We start from the raw sequence: 20,550 nt of genomic DNA, 5'->3' as shown, positions 1-20,550 counted from the left end.
AAACATTCTGCAGCACTTTATAAATGTTTACAATTAGTATGATGACAATGAAACAGCAGCACAAACTAAATGGACTTCCTATATTCACAGAACGCAGCTATTTTACACAAAAAACGCTAACTAGCATGCTGTACTGTTTGCGAGCTACATTAGTATGAGCGGTAATGTGAGATTTGGGCAGAATCATTAATATCATCAGCACAGCACAGAAAAATAAATACCTGTCAATACTAATGTTGTGCATACAGATGCACACAATGGCAATGAAGAGTGTTCTGATAACCTTCCTGTATGATTTCTTGGAGAAAGAACCTGCATTATTACTACAAAACTCTGTAGAAAAAATGATTTATCTAATCCTCAGGGGAGCAGTGAGACACATTTGTCCCACAGAATATACAGGAGACTGTATTCAAGGCTCCTCTCTTAGCCACTATCAGAGTTATTAATAGGGGAGGAGTCACAGCATAGTAGTTAGCAATCCATGTTTTTCCCACTTAAATCCTTCTGGAAGGAGGTGATGGGGAAAGGGTTTCTATGCCCACACAGCACTGGAGAGGCACTGCCAGTCAGAGTAGACAATATTGGGCTAGACTGGCCAACTTTGAGCCCTCTAGCTGTTTTGGGCTACAACTTCTATCATTTCCAGCGTACCACACACATACCTCTTAAAAAGCGGCCGGTAGGTCTCCCAACGCTATTTTTCAGATGCTTCGTTGACGAGCGCTTATTCTGCCGTGGTGTGCTAGGAGGAGAGTTTCCATAGGAGGTTTCAGCATTTTCTTCATCAGACAAGTCCTCAGGATCAGATTCGGAGATCCTGCCAGAGACATCTTCAGACTTACTGTCTTGCCTAAGTAGCAAAAGGAATTAAGATATAGAGGTCAGTTTAGAAACGGCAACCCATTAGTGTGTCTCCACCCTATCATTGTGAACTTTCTGTACACTTGCCACTCCCATGTGACATACAGCAGCTCTTCCAACAATGCAGCTCCCCACCCCCTCCCCAGTTTTCTGTCTGAAGTTGGAAAAGGCAAAAAGGGGAAAAAAAAGAAAAATCCTCCACCACTTACCAGCAAACAAAAAGTTAGAAGTGGTAATATTCCTTGAATAGCATGGTAAGGTACCATGCATACTCTTGTGCCCATAAAATAATAAAGGTCACAGATTTCTATAGCACAGGACAAACACAAAGGGATTAGAATTGCATTCTGGAGGCAGTTGGAGGATGGATGGCAGCTAACAGATTGAGGCTGAATCCTGACAAGACAGAAGTACTGTTTTGGGGGGACAGGGGGTGGGCAGGGGACTCCCTGGTCCTGAATGGGGTAACTGTGCCCCTGAAGGACCAGGTGTGCAGCCTGGGAGTCATTTTGGACTCACAGCTGTCCATGGAGGCGCAGGTTAATTCTGTGTCCAGGGCAGCTGTCTACCAGCTCCATCTGGCTGAGACCCTACCTGCCTGCGGACTGTCTTGCCAGAGTGGTGCATGCTCTAGTTATCTCCCGCTTGGACTACTGCAATGCGCTCTACGTGGGGCTACCTTTGAAGGTGACCCGGAAACTGCAATTAATCCAGAATGCGGCAGCTAGACTGGTGACTGGGAGTGGCCACCAGGACCACATAACACTGGTCCTGAGAGATCTGCATTGGCTCCCAGTACGTTTCCAAGCACAATTCAAAGTGTTGGTGCTGACCTTTAAAGCCTGAAACGGCTTTGGTCCTGTATACCTGAAGGAGCGTCTCCACCCCCATCGTTCAGCCTGGACACTGAGATCCAGCGTCGAGGGCCTTCTGGCGGTTCCCTCATTGCGAGAAGTGAGGCTACAGGGAACGAGACAGAGGGCCTTCTTGGTAGTGGCACCCACCCTGTGGAACGCCCTCCCTTCAGATGTGAAGGAAATAAGCAGCTATCTTCTCTTTAAAAGACATCTGAAGGCAGCACTGTTTAGGGAAGTTTTTAATATTTAATGCTGTATTATTTTTAACACTTGATTGGAAGCCCACCAGAATGGCTGGGGAAACTCAGCCGGATGAGCGGGGTATACATAATATATTATTATTATTATTATTATTATTATTATTACATGCCTAGGAATGAAGATAAGCACATCTCTCTGCATGTGAATGTCATGTGCTCCCAAATCATTCTTGGGACACCAATTTCCATGCACATACACACTCACATGCCCCTTGCTTGGCTGGCAAGGTAACAGGGTAACAGATACTCCATTATGGAAGTATCTAGTCTCACACACCAGGTATTTTGAGGGTCAGAAGCTACCCCATCTGATTAGCTAATGCAGTGTTTCCCAACCGGGGGCCCCAAAGATATTCCAAGGGGGCCCCAGGTGAAAACCAAGTAGGCTAGGGGGCCACAGAAGGAAGTGAGAAGTGATTTTTAAAAAATCCTGATGGCTGGCTATCTGCTTGGCCAACCGCAAGCGGGTAAGGGGGTGGCCCACCAGGGACCAACACTCCTTTTTGCCATGTGTGTTTTCTTGGAGCAGTATTGGTTTGTTTCTGGTGGGAGAGGGTGGTCGCTGAGGCTCCCGTTTTGACCTGTAGGGCCCCCGATCCAGAACCTTCAGGTGACCTGGAGTGGGGCTGAGTGAGCCAGAGGTGCTCGTTGCTGCCGCCAGTGCTGGGCCTGGGGGCAGCCTGGGCCTGACTCTGCAAGGCGGGTGCAATTCACCCCAGCACCTAGCAGATCAGGGTCTTCGGATGTTGCAGAGTGGGTGCAGGGCCGGCCTGCCTGCATTGTTGGCCCGGCTCTGCAAGGCGCAGGATGAAATCCACCCCAGCGCCTAGCTGAGCAGGGTCGTCTGATGCTACTGTCTACTCAGAGTTCAGTGGGCCTTACTCCCAGGTAAGGGGGGGGCTATAGTATTTTATCTAGGCAGCCAGGGCGCCTCCGGATGACAAATCTTTTTGCACCAGGTCAGTGAGGACCACTTGCTTTTAAAAATTCTCCCACATATACAGAACTCCCTGAGCACCTTTTGGACTTTATCTATAGGTTTCCCCCTCCATCTCAAATAACTGGGGTCAAATAAGTGTTGTTTACTTTTTATAATACATGGAAGATGGCTCTCCCTTGGGGGGATCTTGACTCTCCCTCCTTGGAGGTTTCAAAGCAGAGGTTGGATGGCCATCTGTCATGGATGAGTTTAGCTGAGTTTCCTACATTGCAGGGGGTTGCGCTAGAAAGATGACCCTTAGGGTCCCTTTTCAGATCTATGATTCTATGTTTTCTGCTTCAACAATATTTCATTATGTTCCTATCATTCTACTCAACTGTATTTTGCATAAATTATAATAATTATAAATAAAAGATGTTCTATTTACAAACAAAACATTTAAATAACTATCTGTCTACCGGTAGGAGGGGGCCTGGGCATAGCTAGGATTTTAGTTAGGGGGGCAGAACCTCATATCTGTATTGACTTTTACTTTTTTGGGGGGCAGCTGCCCACTGCCCCTCCCCCGGCTACCATAAGTCTGGGGCGGGGGCACAGGAACAAAACAAGGTCGGAAGGGGACCACAGGGGACCAATAGGTTGGAAAAACACTGAGCTAATGAGATAGAACTGCTACTATGGAGAACAGTCACCCAGAGGCAGAACACTCACTTTCCATGCAGGAAGTCATAGTTCCTGCTCCCTGCATCTCCAGAAAAGGCAACATATGGAAGCAGGCTTGGAATAAATGTCTACCTGAGAAACCAAAGAGCTGCTGCATATCAACATAAATAATACTGAGCTCAACTGACCAACAATCTGAGTCATTATAAGGCAGCTTTTTATGTGCTGCCCCCTCCCGCCTTTCTTTGTGTACTAGAGTGGGAAGTACAACTTTTGAAATCTCACTGAGATGTAGATGGGAAACAAGGAGCAATACTTCAGAAGGACTAGAAACTTTGGGAGGATAGACATCAAAATCAGCCTTCTGGTTTACGAAACTTGTATGCACCTAGTTGTGAAAGGGATGGCAAACTAATCCACCGATGCCATTAAACCTTCCAGGAACTTTCTTAAATGCTAATGATAGCTTTCTTTCACTTACATGCAACAAGAAACAAAGGTCAGTAAATCAAAGAGCACTGCTCTATTTGATCCTGGGACAAAGCTTTCAGACATGACTTCTCCAAACCACAAATAACTCCAGCTATAAGGCAGACAGATACCATCTCAAGATCTGGCTCACAAAGTTTCTGTGTGTCAAAATTTTGTTTTACTATTTTAAAAAATCACTTTGAAGCAGACAAGGGCAGCATGTGATGATTAGGGAGCACAAGAATGTTTGGAAAGATGCTTTATTATGGTAACAGTCTAGAAATCTGGCCTGCAATGTTGTTAACTGGGGCTAGATGTTTTGAATTATGCCAGCTGCTTTGTAACTACACTGGATTCCAGTCATTTTCCAGACCCAGCTCAGAGTGTTGGCTTTGACCTTAAAAAACCTCAGCAGTTTTCAGCCAGGTTACATGAAAGGTCCCTTCCTCTCACAGGTTCCTACACACACCTTGAGGTCATTGTCAGAGGCCACCATCAAGCGAGAGCTGGCCTTTCAAAACTGATTTTGGCTTTTTGAAGTTTTAAGACCTGTCTGTGCTTTAATTTTATTGCTTTATCTGTGCTGTGGTTTCTTTTATGTTGTAGTCGCATTTTTACGGCATTTTAACCCATTTAAATTATGCAGCCCGTAGAACTTTGGTAATGAGGTAGCATAGCATTACTATAAATAAATAAAATAAATCATACTTCACTGTGAGGCAACAGACGTTTGCTAAACCACATGCTTAACCAACTTGTTCCGATCTACAGTCTCTAACAATTTGCCTGAAATCACTTATATTTTTCATGTTCACTTCCGCAGACTTAAAACCTCACCCACAACAACCAAACTAAATTGTAGTCCCGTTTATAGACTTGAATTGATTATGCTTTTACCAGAGTCAGCTCTGCCCACATTTGAGATTCAAATTCATGATAGAACACTATCTAGAATTCATATTATTGTCAACTTGCTATGCATTAAGTTTCACTTTTGTCATGTTTCGTTTGATTTAGCACTCTCAAGAGAATAGCTTAGAACTGAGTCACTTCCTAGCCTCATTATGTATTTAACTCAAAGGAAAGAATTTGGTTGCATGGTATTATTATTATTATTATTATTATTATTATTATTATTATTATTTATTAAGCTTAATTGTGCCTCTCATACCTTGGTGTTCTGATAGCTTTCTCAATACCCTGGCAGGATTCAAGATACAGTGGTACCTCAGGTTACAGACGCTTCAGGTTACAGACTCCACTAACCCAGGAATAGTACCTCGGGTTAAGAACTTTGCTTCAGGATGAGAACAGAAATCGGGCGGTGGCGGCGCAGCAGCAGGAGGCCCCATGAGCTAAAGTGGTGCTTCAGGTTAAGAACAGATTCGGGTTAAGAACGGACCTTCGGAAAGAATTAAGTTCTTAACCCGAGGTACCACTGTACTCATGTTCATTTTAAAATACCTGGTTCTTCTTTTTAAACTCTAGATAGCTAATTGTCAATTCATTTTTGGCCCAGCTTTTAACATTTATTTATTATTTAGAAGAAGAATATATATATTATTATTTATAAACTGCTCAGGAAAAGAATCCTTGCAGAGTTACTTAACTAAGCTTCAACATGCATTTATATGTATTTATTCCTTTTTGAATATCAGTTTATGAAAATTAAGCACCCCAATGTCTTCTCTCCAGGGACAAATGGGTGGGGTATAGTAGTAGTAGTAGTAGTAGTAGTAGTAGTAGTAGTAGTAGTATTTATGAATAAAAATTAAAGGGATTTACACTACTTGCCGTAACTGGCAAATTACAATCTATGCATCTTCTTGTAACTTCATGCTACCTTCAGTAGTTTCCCCGATAACAAAATCAACATAAGACAATGGGGAAGCTACAGTAATAGCTGCATTAAGAATGACATATTTCTATGACAACACACTGTTCCTACCGTCACTGCAGGCTAGCAGATTAGCTGCAGCAATTTCAGCAAGGACAGCAGAAGCTGATATTTAGATGGAGTGGCCTTGTTCCCCTAATGCACCTGCTGTGGCTGTGAGATGAGAGAACCCATGAGCACAGACAGCTACAGCCCCAGAGCTGCTGGTGCCACAGATGAAGCAAAAGATATAAGAGTTACCGAACTGTGCAACATCAGCATCAGAGCTAATCCTATGATAACAGAAGTTAAAACAAGCTTTCACTGCTGAGACAAAGTGCTACAAGAATATGCCAGCTTCTCAATTTACAGCTGCAGCAAGTGCTAAAGGAAAAATAAAAGACTGGGTGTACTTGAGTTCAAATTTTGGGTAGGTGCAGAATTTTCCAAGAGACAAGAAATATGCATTCTATATAAAAAGGACAATATGGCAACTGAGCCTTTCTCTACAGATCTTAAAGACATCTATGATATCTTAAAGACAAAATAAAGGTGTAACTTCCCCCCTGAAGATAGATAACTAGATGTCAGAGGCATAATTTGAAGAAGTGGGGGGGGGGGAATCCTTACACTTGTGCTTTTGTTTACGAGGAGAAATACATGCAAAAAATGTTATCTTTTATAGTACCATCTGGGTTATATTACAGTGCATCCTACCAAGGGAGTAAGGCAATCTTAACCCCTAATTTGCTCAGCTGAAGGGGGTGGAGATGTCCAACCACCTGGCTGCACTGAGCTCCACTGGGTTCTGTTGGCAGGAGGCTTCCACTGCTACAGAGGTCCACAATGCATCTGCGAAAAGCATGGGTAGGCAGAGCTTGGCAGAAAACCCCAAAAACGAGGCATTTTGGAGAGTAGAGCTAGGTCAGTCAAGATCTGCTGGATCCTGAGTTGGTCTATATAATGATGATGGGCATGGAGCTAGCACAGTGAAAAACATCTTTTTCATGGCCATGGCCCTCATTACCCTTCACTCGGGTTGGGGCAAGCAGAAGGGTTACACTACGTGGGGCTACCTTTGAAGGTGACCTGGAAACTACAACTAATCCAGAATACAGCAGCTAAACTGGTGACCACATAACACCGGTCCTGAAAGACCTACATTGGCTCCTGGTACGTTTCCAAGCACAATTCAAAATGCTGGTGCTGACCTCTAAAGCCCTAAACGGCCTCGGCCCAGTATACCTGAAGGAGCATCTCCACTGTCGTTCTGCCCGAACACTGAGGTCCAGCTCCGAGGGCCTTCTAGCGGTTCCCTCACTGCGAGAAGCCAAGTTACAGGGAACCAGGCAGAGGGCTTTCTCGGTAGTGGCACCTGCCCAGTGGAACGCCCTCCCATCAGATGTCAAGGAAATAAACAGCTATCTGACTTTTAGAAGACATCTGAAGGCATCCCTGTTTAGGGAAGTTTTTAGTGTTTGATGTTTTATTGTGTTTTTAATATTCTGTTGGGAGTCGGCCAGAGTGGCTGGGGAAACCCAACCAGATAGGCAGAGTATAAATAATAAATTATTATTATCATTATTACTACCGATACAGTGGTTCATCTGTCACTCCATTCAGTCTGCTCCTAGTTATCTTTGGTAAAGCTAACCTTACTCTGTACTGTTTCCAATTAAAAAGAGTATTCTAGACAAAGAAAAGCCAGAGCTGAAATGCTTGGAGAGTATTTAGATCAGCATTAACGGTTTATTAGATTTTATGAGGTAATTAATTTAGTACGAAAATCTTAAGAAGTTATTGTAATATCACCAGCACGTAATTGATAATCTCTGCAAAATACCACTGCTGACATTTAAAATATCACTCAGTCTAAGCCAAGAGAATTGGATAAAAGAGCAAGTGCTTATTTTATGTCTGAGAAAAAATGAACTGACTTGTAATGTCACCATCTGTCAGGCTAATGAAGGAAGAATAATCCTCTCCTCCGTCACGATGAAGTCAACTCAGAAGAGATAAGAATGTTTATTTGTGTGAAATATATGTGTGAAATATATTTACAACTTAGAAAAGAAAGGTGACAGTTCTAAAGGAACTAGAGTACAAAATGAGAATTAGCAAATTTATTTCATTTCAGATTCTGGCTGTTCCCCAGGTCCAAAAAAAGGAATCAGGTGATTACCAAAGTTAAGGACCAAAACGGTAAGCCTGACTCCCTACTATTGCATAATTCTGATTCTTAAGCATAACAACTGTGAAAACTTGAAAATAGTTCCTATGTATAGCACCATGTAGCTAGTCTCTTCCTCTCCCATAGCATTCTTTAAAGAATCATTTATAGGATGAGCAGAGTCAGTGATGGAGATGTGAATGCCCAAATGGGATATATTTTGAGGAAATTGTTGCTTAAACGTTACAACCAACTCAACAAGTGTTGGGTGCTCAAATGGGAGATATTTTGAGGAAATTATTGCTTAAACGTTACAACCAACTCAACAACACTTGTTTAAATACGTCAGAAACAAGAGCTTTCAGTAAGCAACTGGACTGTTAGATGATAAATGCAATTCAAGAATGACAGAAAAATTGCAGAAAAAGTGAAATAATTATTTGCATCCCACTTCACTGCAAAGGAATAGCAAAGATACCCATAATTGAGCAGATGTTATCAGTCAAACAGATGTGAAGCTCTAGGGCTCATCAACAAATTAAGTATTATATCACCATATCTAGACAGTGGCTATAAAAGATTAAAGAACTAACATGTGAAATTGTTGGTCAAATGCAACTACTTATTTTAAGCATTTATATTGCACCATCAAGGCCAGGTACGTACAACACAAACCAACCAATATAAAAACATATAGAATCAAGTCATCAAAACAAGCAGAGGCTGCTAAAATAATAAGCTAGGACACTTAAAATGCCTAGGTAAGCAGAGAAAACCAAAATGATGCCTATGTCAGCACCTGCCTTGTTTATAAAGGGGAGGATACTGCATAAGTAAAGCAGCACCATGTTTTGAAACCCTCAAAACTGACAGATGGAAAAAGGATATTAGATATACTGGGAGTACAGCAGAAGTAAAGCCAGTAAAAATATATACTTTCTCCGGGGGGGGGGGGGAGTTGGAGGAAAAAGAAATTTGCTCTAGTTTGTGACATGAGCAGAATTTGTAAAATACTTAAGTACTTAGCAGCCTTCTGTGGTTCTGAGATCACCAGCTAGTCAAATAAAACCCTTTAGCATTTCTGGCAGCTCTTCATGTTCCCACAACAGAAGAATGTAATCAGAACTCTTGGTTCTCTGTAACTGGCAAGATCAGAACTGAAAAATATATTTGTTTCTCCATATTCGAGTATCAAACTTTACTACGACATACAAAAGATTTACTATTCTGAGACAACCTAACTTGAAATTGATGAAAAAACTAGTAAGGGCTTTTAAAATTCTATCTAAAAGAAAAACCAAGAGACGTGCATCCATGTCACCATCCCCAATTTTTATACCATTAATCTTACAGGATGCATGAACAATGATTGACCAACTACCGCATTTTTCTGTGTATAAGACTAGGTCCCCCCCCAAAAAATGTCAAAAACTAGGGGGATGTCTTATACACGGATATATCTATCCCTTTTCTTAAATCTGAGTCCCCCCAAATAGGGAGGCATCTTATAGACAGAAAAATACGGTAATTTATAACTGCAAATCCTGCTGAAAAGACTGTATCAACTAGTTATCCACAAAACTTCAAAAATAGGAGTGTTAACATCAGAAGAAGAAGAAGAAGAAGAAGAAGAGGAGGAGGAGGAGGAGGAGGAGGAGGAAGAAGAAGAAGAAGAAGAGTTTGGATTTGATATCTCGCCTTTCACTCCCTTTAAGGAGTCTCAAAGCGGCTAACATTCTCCTTTCCCTTCCTCCCCCACAACAAACACTCTGTGAGGTGAGTGGGGCTGAGAGACTTCAGAGAATTGTGACTGGCCCAAGGTCACCCAGCAGCTGCATGTGGAGGAGCGGAGACGCGAACCCGGTTCCCCAGATTATGAGACTACCGCTCTTAACCACTACACCACACTGGCTCTCCTAATGTTAATGGCATTAACCATTAATGGCAAGAGCAGTAGCAGAACTAATGGCTGCATCTAAGCACTTTTACCTCCTAAGCCTCTTGATGACATTGCCTAAAAGCTGACAGTGGTGATCTGGTATTTGTGCCCCTCTGTAGCATACCCATGTTTCCCCAAATTTAGATATTCTGAACTTTTATTGCCCATCCAACAATGACCCACATTCTATATAAGGTAGGGAAATAGTTCTACACAGGAACAACACTTTTCTTTTTCATAATATTTTTGTATTTTTTTCCAACTTTCTACAAACATTGCAAAACTGTAAACTAATCACTATGCAGATTGTTCATGACATATTAGCTTCTCAAATCCAGACTCCCTATGCACTTACGGAATTACCTATATCACAATTTTTTTATTCCATTCACACTGCCTCCTTTAGCTTAGACTCTAAAACTATTGTACAGTTGTGCCTCAGAGGTCGAACAGAATCCGTTCCAGTAGCCCTTTCGACTTCCAAAACATTCGAAAACCAAAGCACAGCTTCTGATTGAAGCTCCTGCAGCCAAACGGAAGCCGCAGAAGCCCTGTCGGACGTTCAGCTTCCAAAGGAACATTCAAAAACCAGAACACTCACTTCCGGTTTTCGATCGTTTGGGAGCCGGAACATTCTGACTCCCAAGGCATTCAGGAGCCGAGGTACAACTGTATTAACGAGTGGGACCTGCAATAAAATATTGAAGTGCAGAGTATTTCTGTTCACTGTTCCAGACCTACAAGATACTCCATTTAGCTGAAATCTGAATAGTTTTATATTTTGAATGAAGACTGGGTGGATAGCTCAGTTTTAGCGCTGATAAATAATTACAACAGAATAAAATGCATCTATTTTCTCTGTACTAATAGTTTGAAAATACAGGCCCTCTAACTAGAGGCAATTGACATTTCTTTGTTCATATGGCAAAGGGCTTACAAAGTGACTCAGTTCAGATGCAACACCAAATAATGTCTTGTCATTACATGAATGAGTGCTGTTAAACTCCCCAATTTCCCTGTGCCCTCCTTATCTTCCCAGTTTCACATTTGCTATTACACCTGAACAACAACACAGTTTGCACAATCCAATGATTGCCTACTTACAGAATTGGAAACGATATCTGAACTGTGGTTGCCATTTCTGAGTTAAGATGTACTGTGGTTTGAATCATATAATTGTAGGGTTGGAAGACACCCTGAGCGTCACCTAATCCAACTCCTAGTCCAACGCAGGAAACTCAACTGAAGAATCCATGACAAATGGCTATCCAACCTCTGCTTAAAAACCTCCAAGGAAGGACAGCCCACAACCTCCCAAGGGAGTCTGTTCCACTGTCAAACAGCTCTTACTGTCAGAAAGTTTTTCTGTATGTTTAGTCAAAATCTCCTTTCTTGTAACTCGAAACTATTGGTTTGGGTCCTATAATCCAGAGCAGGAGAAAAGCAAGCTTGCTCCATCGTTCATGTGACAGCTCTTTAGATACCTGAAAATGGCTCTTATCTCCCCTCAGTCTCCTCTTTTCCAGGCTAAACATACCAAGCTCTCTCAACCATTCCTCATAAGGCTTGGTTTCTTGGTTTCCAGACCATTGCGTCATCATCTTGGTTACCCTCCTCTGCTCACATTTTTTTGCTTTAAGTCTTAACCAAGTCAGTCACTTTGCAACTCTTTTTCTGCTTAGCAAAAAATACATTATTTTTCCACATGAAAACTGCAAATTTATCAATCATAGAAAATTAGCAACCATCCTTTGTGTTGTGCTAATTTCTGAGTTCTTTTACGCAGGATTATTTCAAGTGCCATTGCTGCCTGATGCCTTTACTCTGCCTAAAAAAACAAAAATAAAATGTATTGTGAGAGAGTACTAAGCCAGGCTATAATATCCTGAGAACTTTTGTTATGTGTAGCCTATAAATATCTAAAATGAAAGAATAAATAAATCCTTGCACTTTCTATAATTAATTCTTCCTTTAGCTTAGAAGACTGCATTTCTTACCAAACACTTACCAGTGATGCTTATCTACATTTACAATGTCTTCCTCTAGGAAGGCAGCATGCACAATTTCTGAACAGAAAACACCAATGTTTATTCACAATTTATTGGACTATTTCAGTTTACGATACACTGGCTTGGAACTTGGATCTGAAGTCAGTCAGTTGAACTTAGCTCCCACTGAAACCATTAAGTCTTCACAAACAGTAAAATTCAATGCATGTCTACTCAAAAGTAATTTCCACACAGTTCAATGAAATTTGATTCCAGATAAGTGCATATATGAATGTAGTCTTTCATTACAAACTTTTCACAGTTATTTCAATGGGTCCTAAGTGCAACTGACTTACCCAGAATCCAATTCATTATCTCACCAAAATCAGAAACATATATTTTTAAAGTTCTATGCAATTCAATAGAGCAATATGTAGACATGCCCTCAACTATAGTTAAAGCTAACCATTTTGCTATTAAGGATGAAATTCTATTGACATGCACCCAAATATTTTTCTTTAACATAGAGATGTTGTTTTGCCACCACAGCATAGTCTACATTCCACAAAGGCCAATATTACTGGGTTGCATAACAATACAGGCAGCCTTGAAAGCACTAATTAAGCCACGCAGTTCAAACTAATTCTTTTTGCAATGACTGCTGCAACAGCAGATCACCTGAATCATTTTCACAGACCATGCACTGTAAAATCATGCATGTTCCAAATTAATAAACATGAGAAGTATGGTAATTTCAAATTAATTACAAAAGCGAAATTTTCAGAACAATTCCTCAACAGATTAGAGTCTGGCTATTCAATGCCTTATAACAAATAGAATAGGAACCTCTGGGCACTTGGAAATTCAGCCAGCACTGGTAGTGCAGAAGCCACATTACAACTCTAATCTGCTCCATTTGCAGCTTTGCCATTCTCCACAGGGTGCATGCTACAGAAGGAAAGACGGATAAAGAGGGCCAGGTGCAAGTTAAGCTGATTTCCTGTTTTCCAGTTCAAATGCCATAAGAAAGACCAATGCAGATTGCATAAAGACCTTCTTTCCCAAGTAACTGGATATTGAAAAACAATCTTCTAGGCAACTGAAAAATCAGAATATGAAAATATAATACCTTACTAAAATGCTTATACAGTATTGAGTATGGTGAAACTGAAGTATCATATGCATCAAATGCACAATTTTTAAGAAAGATCAGTACCATCGCTATACTATCAGTTGACTGGGGAAATCAGTTATGTAAGCACTCGTAGAAATTATGTTCTGCTTCATGGTATTCTACATCACTAATAACATGCTTTTCCTTGGAGAGTTTCTCTGGTCACAGCCTGTCATATTTGTGATGGTGGAAGAAGCTGGAGGATGGCATCAGCACATGGGTAGGCTCAAAGGGACTAGCATCCTCATTTTTGCTCAGTACACTCACCATTGCTATGTAGCACCATCCTCTGGTGAGTATGATAGGAGAAGACTGCAAACCTTGAAGTTGCAGAAGTGGCCTGGGAACATTCTGGAGAAGGTTTGACTGTCAAGCAGCAGAGACTGTTTCAAGCACCATGATTTTTGGATTAGCTACTAATACTAGCTCAAAACTGGCTCCCCACCAATGTAACCTAGTGCCCCTAATAAAACCTTGAGGGTTAGAACAGATGTCAGCATTGAAATGAAAGGGGTTAAACACTGAAAGTAAAAAGCTCATAACCAAATGTCTCAGCATAGCATCTGCCAACTTTTGACATGGGACACAGAATCACAGAATTGTAGAGTTGGAATAACTCGATGTATATAACTGTATGCATCAACAACAACTTTTTAGTCTGACAAGTTATTAAATTCCCAAACTGGTATCTTATTTACATAATCAGCTTTGTTCTCTCTCCAGCCCTATAAACACATTTATCCAGCACTAAAACCTGTTTCATAAATTATACAGCAAACACTTTCACATCAGCACTTCAGAATTACACCCACATAACAATATGGATACAATTCTGAAAACTTCTTGTGTTGGAATGTACATGCTATCAAAATGTTTCACCACTCACAAAGCACACAAGTATATTTCTGGGTGGTCAAGAAAGAGGCTAGTCTGGTGTAAATCTGGAAAATAAATTAGCAATGTGCTTTCCAATAGTCTAGTGCAAACTGAATTAAATGTCCCTCATCTTTATTAACAGAGGTAGGGTGGGGGCTCCGTTAGACTTCTATGCTAAGGGGTGGACAGTTGCGTGCCCCTCAACGGAGAGGTTTAAAGGATCCACAGGCCTGCGCAGGCAGCCAAGAGAGGAACAAGCTACAATGGTTCTGGCTGATATAGCTTGTTCCTCCTTCAGCAGTATGAGAGCCAGAGCGAGATGGCGGTTTCACCTGGCAGTATATTGTGAGTGGAACTGCTGCCGCTCCCGAGTCCCTCTACCACCAGCATCTGGCTGCACCTTGTTTCTTCCTTGGTGCACTGGGTGCTGGAGGCAGAGGGACTCAGGAGCGGCAGCAGTTTCACTCACAATATACTGCCAGGTGAAGCTGCCATTGCAGTCTGGCCCTCATACCAGTCCTAGATGATGTATCCATGCATCGTCAAGGCCTACACACATGCAGGCAGGCCCAAGATGATTTTAACTTGCATACTTAAAATGATGACAAATCCATATTTACAGCAGACATGCAAGTGAATCACAGTGTGCAGCTACAGAATAGATTACAAACTCAACTGTTTTGAGAAACCCCCCTTAATATGAACTAAAAAACCTAAAAATGAATTTAAGGATTTGCTTTCATTTGCTGAAAATCAATTATGACCACACCAACACTCCTGTCAAAATTATGCAGATTATGAATAAACAAGATCCACATTACTAGAATGAATTTTAAACAGGAAATTCATGGGTCCACTTCATCCATGTTGCAGAACACTGTACACCCAAACAAAGCACCCTCCATTTTTGTTGATCAACCATTTAACTTGTAAAGATAATGCAGACACACCATTCTACCCCTCTGCTTGTGCCTACATCGCACACACCAATCAACAATAAGTAACCAGGTAAACAATATGGATTATGTGTTATGTACAGAAGATACTTCTATTGCATGTGTGCATGTACATGCACTTAATTTTAGACACACAACAATTATGAGTTTCACTTGATTTATTAGACTCAGGAATTAAACCACCCAGGAACTATAAAAGAAACATCTCAGGATTATACATATTATTTTCAAAAGCATCCACTGACTATTAGGCTGATTCTACTTTCTGCTAGGCAACAGCACCTTGATCTCTTATGCCAGCCAGCTCTGCTAATGGGGGGGGGGGCAGCCACAAATGTAAGCTTTGCTATGCAAGCTTTTCATGGTTCTGTTACACGAAATGCTGGAACCTGGGATCACCCAATGAAAATTATCAGTAGTTTCAGGGAGGTTAGACAAAAGAAAGTGCTTCTTCACACAACACATAATTAACTTATGGAATTCACGACCATAACATATGATGTCATTAACTTAGGCCTATCAATGGCTATTAGCTGTGAAAATTAAGTGCAACATCCATGTTCAGATAGTATGTCACTGAATTTCAGTTGTTGGGGTAGAGGGAGTATCGGGATGAGAGGGTGGTATTGCCGTCACACCCTGCCTGTGGGCTTTCTGGAAGCAGCTGGCTTGTTACTGTTGGAAACAAGCTGCAGGACCATTGCCTTAACACCATTTAGAACTTTACCTTCCGAGAGTCATCTGCATTTATAAGAAATTGTGCTGCATGTTCATGCAGACATAGGGTTTGTTGCCACACTTTCAAATGCAAGCCTATTATTATGATTCAAAGGCCTCAGAACTATGGACCACATATTAAATTGCCTGTTATGCTGGTCAATAGTTTAGCTTTTATAATACTATGGCAATGCAACAAGCAGATCAGCACAGGAAAACTTGAAAATGAACACACAAATCCAAAGTCCTTCTGAGAACAAAAACAGAGAATCTTGCAGCATCTTAAAGGGCAAAAGCTTTCATGAAGTCAGTTCACTTCTGTTCTGTCAGCTGATATGCTTTAAATGGTTTTGAATTATATTCTGTGTGCATTTTGCAAGCTGCTTTATAAAGAATTGTCTTGAAAAGTGAACTGCAAATCTGCTAAATAAAAATAAATAAATCTGATGAACTAGCTGATGAAAGCTTTTGCCATAATAAATCTGCTAGTCTTTACATGGCCAGAAGTCTCTCCTGTTTCTGCTGCAACAGACTAACATAGCTACCTCCCTGGAAATCTCTAAGAACAAGACACTTTCGCCCCAAAGATGTTACAAGGCATTCAAACTAGCTGCTGTCCAACATCAAAGGCTCCCTAAAAGCCTGCATCCATGGGCTATGCTGCTTAGTTTATATAAGCATGCAAAAACTGTCTCCTATTTCCAGCTTTTGGGGCTTACTCTTGACCCCTTAGGATTGCCAGATAGCAATGCTACAGAAGCCACACTTATCCTTTCGTCTCCCCCCAGCTCATTTTCTTTAGCTAATGTTTTTTTCTGGGCCAGATTCCCTAGAACTTGTCTCCTTTCTCTTTTCTAGCATACAGCTTCCCAGAACCCCTCCTTGTCTGAATGTCTTCTTTGTACTCCTCTCCCAACCCCAAAAATGATTAATTCTCTTTCACCTACAACTTTTCCTCAGATGCTTATTTTTCAGCCCCTCTTGCCTTCTCTGTCCCTTCCTTCAGTTACTTTGCCTCTGTCCCATCCACATATTTTCTTCCTTTCATCCCAAGACCCCCCTACTCAAGCCTCAGTTATCATCACAAAAACAGTATAGTCCCCTAGTGCTTGTGTGAAGTTTTAATTCCAAAAAACCTGACAATTTCCCCTTCCTTCACAGAAGCAGAGCTGCAAATACTCTTAACACAATTATTCCCTAAGCAGTTGGAATGTTCACACCAGCTCAGCCAATCAGCACCAGAATCTTCACCATCAGTGTCATGATTGCAATTAAAACTTCCTTTTCAACACTTGACAAAGGTGACTTTCATCATCATTACAAGATGGATCTAGTAAATGTGTACCCTCCAAGATGTGTACCCTCCAAGCTTTTCCCTCCAGTTGCTAAAATTGAGCTTCTTCATTTATGATCCATTTTGCACTGACTATACACCGCTGGATTTTTCAAAGGAGGCATTTCCTGAATGCCTGCTGGTGAGAAGTAAAATGAATCAACAGGATGTTATCTAAGGAAGAGAACTAATTGCTTGGGAATTACTATGAGTTATGCAGTAGCTTGACAGTCAGCTGGAAACCTGAAGACATCAGATTCATTCCCATCGCTAAAGGTCAATTCCTACTAACACAAGTATGGTTTCCAGCCCTGAGATGCAAATGCAGTGATCATGTGAAGTTTGCAATTATATGCCGACTCAGCACATGAAAAATAATAGATATTTCAAACAATCACCCCCACATGTCAGAGTGCTACTGTAGCTTGATTGTCCATGTATATAGAGTTATGCTGCCAGTGTCACATCCCTCTTTTAAATTTCAGGAGGCAGAATTAATCCTAGGGTTGGATGTTGCGGATATAGGTTCCTTTTCTTATTCAGCCAGTAATGTTCACTGGGTGGCCTAGAGCAAATCACTATCTTTCAGCTTTATCTATCTCATATGGTTGTTCACAGGTTAACACAATATAAAAACATACTATGTCCTGAGTCCTTGAAGGTAGACTTATTTCCTGTGGAATAAACTAGTCAAGCACAATGACTGAGACGCCTCACCTTGGAAGCTGCATTACAATCTAGTCTCCTCCCACCACCACAGGCTACATTTCAAAACAGAGGTAGGTGCCAAGCTGGCCTTTAAAACTGAAAGGTAGAACTCTCTTCCAATTTTTATTCAGGTCTCACTGTTCAAGGCAGGCAGAATAGAGTATTGCTTTTTGCATTTTCCTTCACCCATTTGAAATTAGCAATAGGTTTCAAGTTATTCAGACCTGAAAATACACTGCAGTGCTCTGACTGTATACAAAATTTATTCTATTGTCGTAGTGTTCAGTGGAATTTTCATTAAACTAACTTATGAACAAATAGTATGAGGAATGGGACAATTACATGTAATCTCACATTGTCTGACCAACAGTATTAGTTAAATACGTGGATGTAAGGAAATATGAATGTGGGCACATTCAGAAAGCAGGAAGGAACTTGAGTCTGTATGTTAACAACTTTTGCAGAGAGTTTGATGAATATCCTATTTGCTGCATCATTGGCAAGAGCAGAAAAAGATAGCATCTCAGCATCTCAGCATTTACGTGAAAGCCCACAAGATATTTGTCTTTTTTTTTAACACTCTGATCAAATAACAGAAAAGGAACCAATAAACTGAATTAATATACAAACTAATTTGAAGAGAGTATTTGTCCCCTTTTCCACAACCCCAATTTAAAAATGCTATCCTAACCCCACTAACATGAGAGCAAGCGCCACTGAATTTACAGTGTGAGCAGAAATGCTTAGGACTGCACTGTTAGTTAATCTACCTCTTCTCAGAGGCACTTTGGAACTGCAGAATTCAACTAAGCAGCCTTCACGCAATCTATACTGTAATGATCACATAGTTAAAGCAAAGTTTTTAAAAACGAGGCTCAGACATACTGGTGCTGTCTCCACTATTGCATCAACAGATAAAGCAACCATCAGAAAATTATTGCCTTCTCAACTTTCTCCTGAAAAAAGGCTGAAAACAGCAGAGGCTGCACTAGTTTCACTCTGAATAATTTTCATTGCAATCCTCTGCACCTTTACTTCAGAACATGCCCCACTTAGCCCAGTGGGATTTCTCTCGAGTAAGAATATCTAAGATTAGGCTGCTACATGTACACTTTTGTTTTTCATTTACATGGGGAAAGGGGATTCAAAAGGATCTTCTTGGGCTAGAAAAATAATAATGCAGGTCACCTTGCATCTGGATCGATCTATACATTTTAATAATGGTTCCCAAATCCAGAACACAACACTTTTTCAAGATGCTCCCTTGCACCAAAATCAACTGAAGTCCAAATAAACACACACAACTGTCAACTCCTAGTTTTGCCCCTCGGTTTGTTTGCTTGTTTTAACCATTAATTCCCTTACCCAGGAGTGGGGTGTCCCCGAGACTGTAAAACTGCAGAACCCAGCTTTACCCCACAGGCAATGCTACTAAAATCAACGTAGCAGGTCACCGGCGAAGCTGAACATCAGACAGACGGACATCCACTCCCACCCCTTTCCCAGCCAAGGCAGCATCCAGAGAAAAGCTCCCTTGCAGGAACAGCCGGGCAAGCGGAAGCTTGCAGACCGGAGCCTATTGTGAAGGGGATGCAAGAGTCTCCTGCTGTGCAAAGAGGCGACCTTGTGGCTGCTGCAATTTAAACAGCAGGGGGAAAGAGGAGAAGCGAACGAAACTATTCCCTCTCACCCCCGGTCCCCACCAATGCGTTACTTTTTGGCAGCCTCGCTGCACTCCGGCTCCGGCTCCTCCATGGCTCGGGCGGCGATGGCGGCGGTAGCCTCTCTCATGCGTGCACCAAGGCTGGCATAGCTGCGGCGGCGGGAGGCCTTCTGCAGGCGAGAGAAGTGGGGCGCGGAGCCGGGTCGGCTGCACCGGCGGAGGCAGCAGGAGGGCGTCACTGGCGACCCGGCTGCAGGGAGCCTCGGCCGCGCAGAGCCAGCCGTGCGGCCGCCATCTTGAAAAGAGGCTCCGAGAGGAGCGAAGCCGGGAGCCTCGGTAGTACGGAGAGCGTCTAGGGACAAAGCCCGCCACAGGCGCTCTCGTTCGCTCCTGTGGTCAGAGAATGGAATGGAGCCGGGCGCCGCCACCCGGAAGGAGGAGGAGGAGAGCAGAACGTCCCACCCGCCGCCGAGTCAGAAGCGAGTAGCACAGCTCCGGGAGAGAAAAGGGGAGGCTGCCGGGCAGGGGGTGAAGGGAGCGGCAGGGAAGACGGAGGCAGGCCGAGCCGGGTGTCCGCGGTGGGAGGAAGGCGACTTCGTTCCGCCCGGGATCCTGCCTCCCTCGCAGGTCCAATGATTCAACCTCGCCGTGCGTAATCTTTGCAAAATGATGGCTGTTACAGCATCAGCGCCTCGTGCGCTTGGCCGCATGCCCCCCGCCGGAGAGAAAGCTCTCCGCCTTATCTCACTGATAAAAGAAGGGCAATTTAGCGCTAAAAGTGAGATTACCAGTAAACGGGCGGGGGGGGGGGTGAGGGGACGGGACGGGACACACCTGTGGCGCTGATCTGTATTGGCACAGGCTGCTAACTGGGTTCTCTTGCTCTTCCCTCGCGATTCTGGCATTTAAAGTACCTGAAATAGGAGCGGGGAACTTCTGGCTCTGCAGATGTTGCAGGAATAAAAATTCTTACCATCTCTGACTATGGGTTATGCAGGCGACAAGGCTGATGAGGGCTGGAGTCCCAAAAGTTCCCCAAGCCTGACCTAAAACATTAATCTGTTTTTTCCATATATGAAACCTTGTATTCTAACA

General features: G+C 42.3%; 1 protein-coding gene across 5 annotated transcripts in view; it reads right to left on the bottom strand.

The window, feature by feature from the left end:
• MAP3K4 (mitogen-activated protein kinase kinase kinase 4) overlaps positions 1-19,668 on the bottom strand; it is a 54,824-nt gene extending 35,156 nt beyond the window's left edge. For 3 of the 5 annotated variants that reach the window (XM_053382334.1, XM_053382335.1, XM_053382338.1), the window contains exons 1-2: positions 19,507-19,668; positions 666-853 (exon numbers count right to left, since the gene is read on the bottom strand). In XM_053382334.1, the coding sequence (XP_053238309.1) occupies positions 666-853; positions 19,507-19,583 (265 nt within the window). In that variant the 5' untranslated portion in view covers positions 19,584-19,668. The remainder of the gene's footprint in view (positions 1-665; positions 854-19,506) is intronic. The other 2 variants (XM_053382336.1, XM_053382337.1) reach the window with 1 other exon arrangement.
• Between the last annotated feature and the right edge of the window lie 882 nt (positions 19,669-20,550).

The sequence above is a fragment of the Podarcis raffonei genome, chromosome 3 (assembly GCF_027172205.1).
Source record: "Podarcis raffonei isolate rPodRaf1 chromosome 3, rPodRaf1.pri, whole genome shotgun sequence".
Classification (NCBI taxonomy): Eukaryota; Metazoa; Chordata; class Lepidosauria; order Squamata; family Lacertidae; genus Podarcis; species Podarcis raffonei.
The sequence above is the reverse complement of the archived record's forward strand: the minus strand, read 5'-3'. Positions and strand labels throughout refer to the sequence as shown.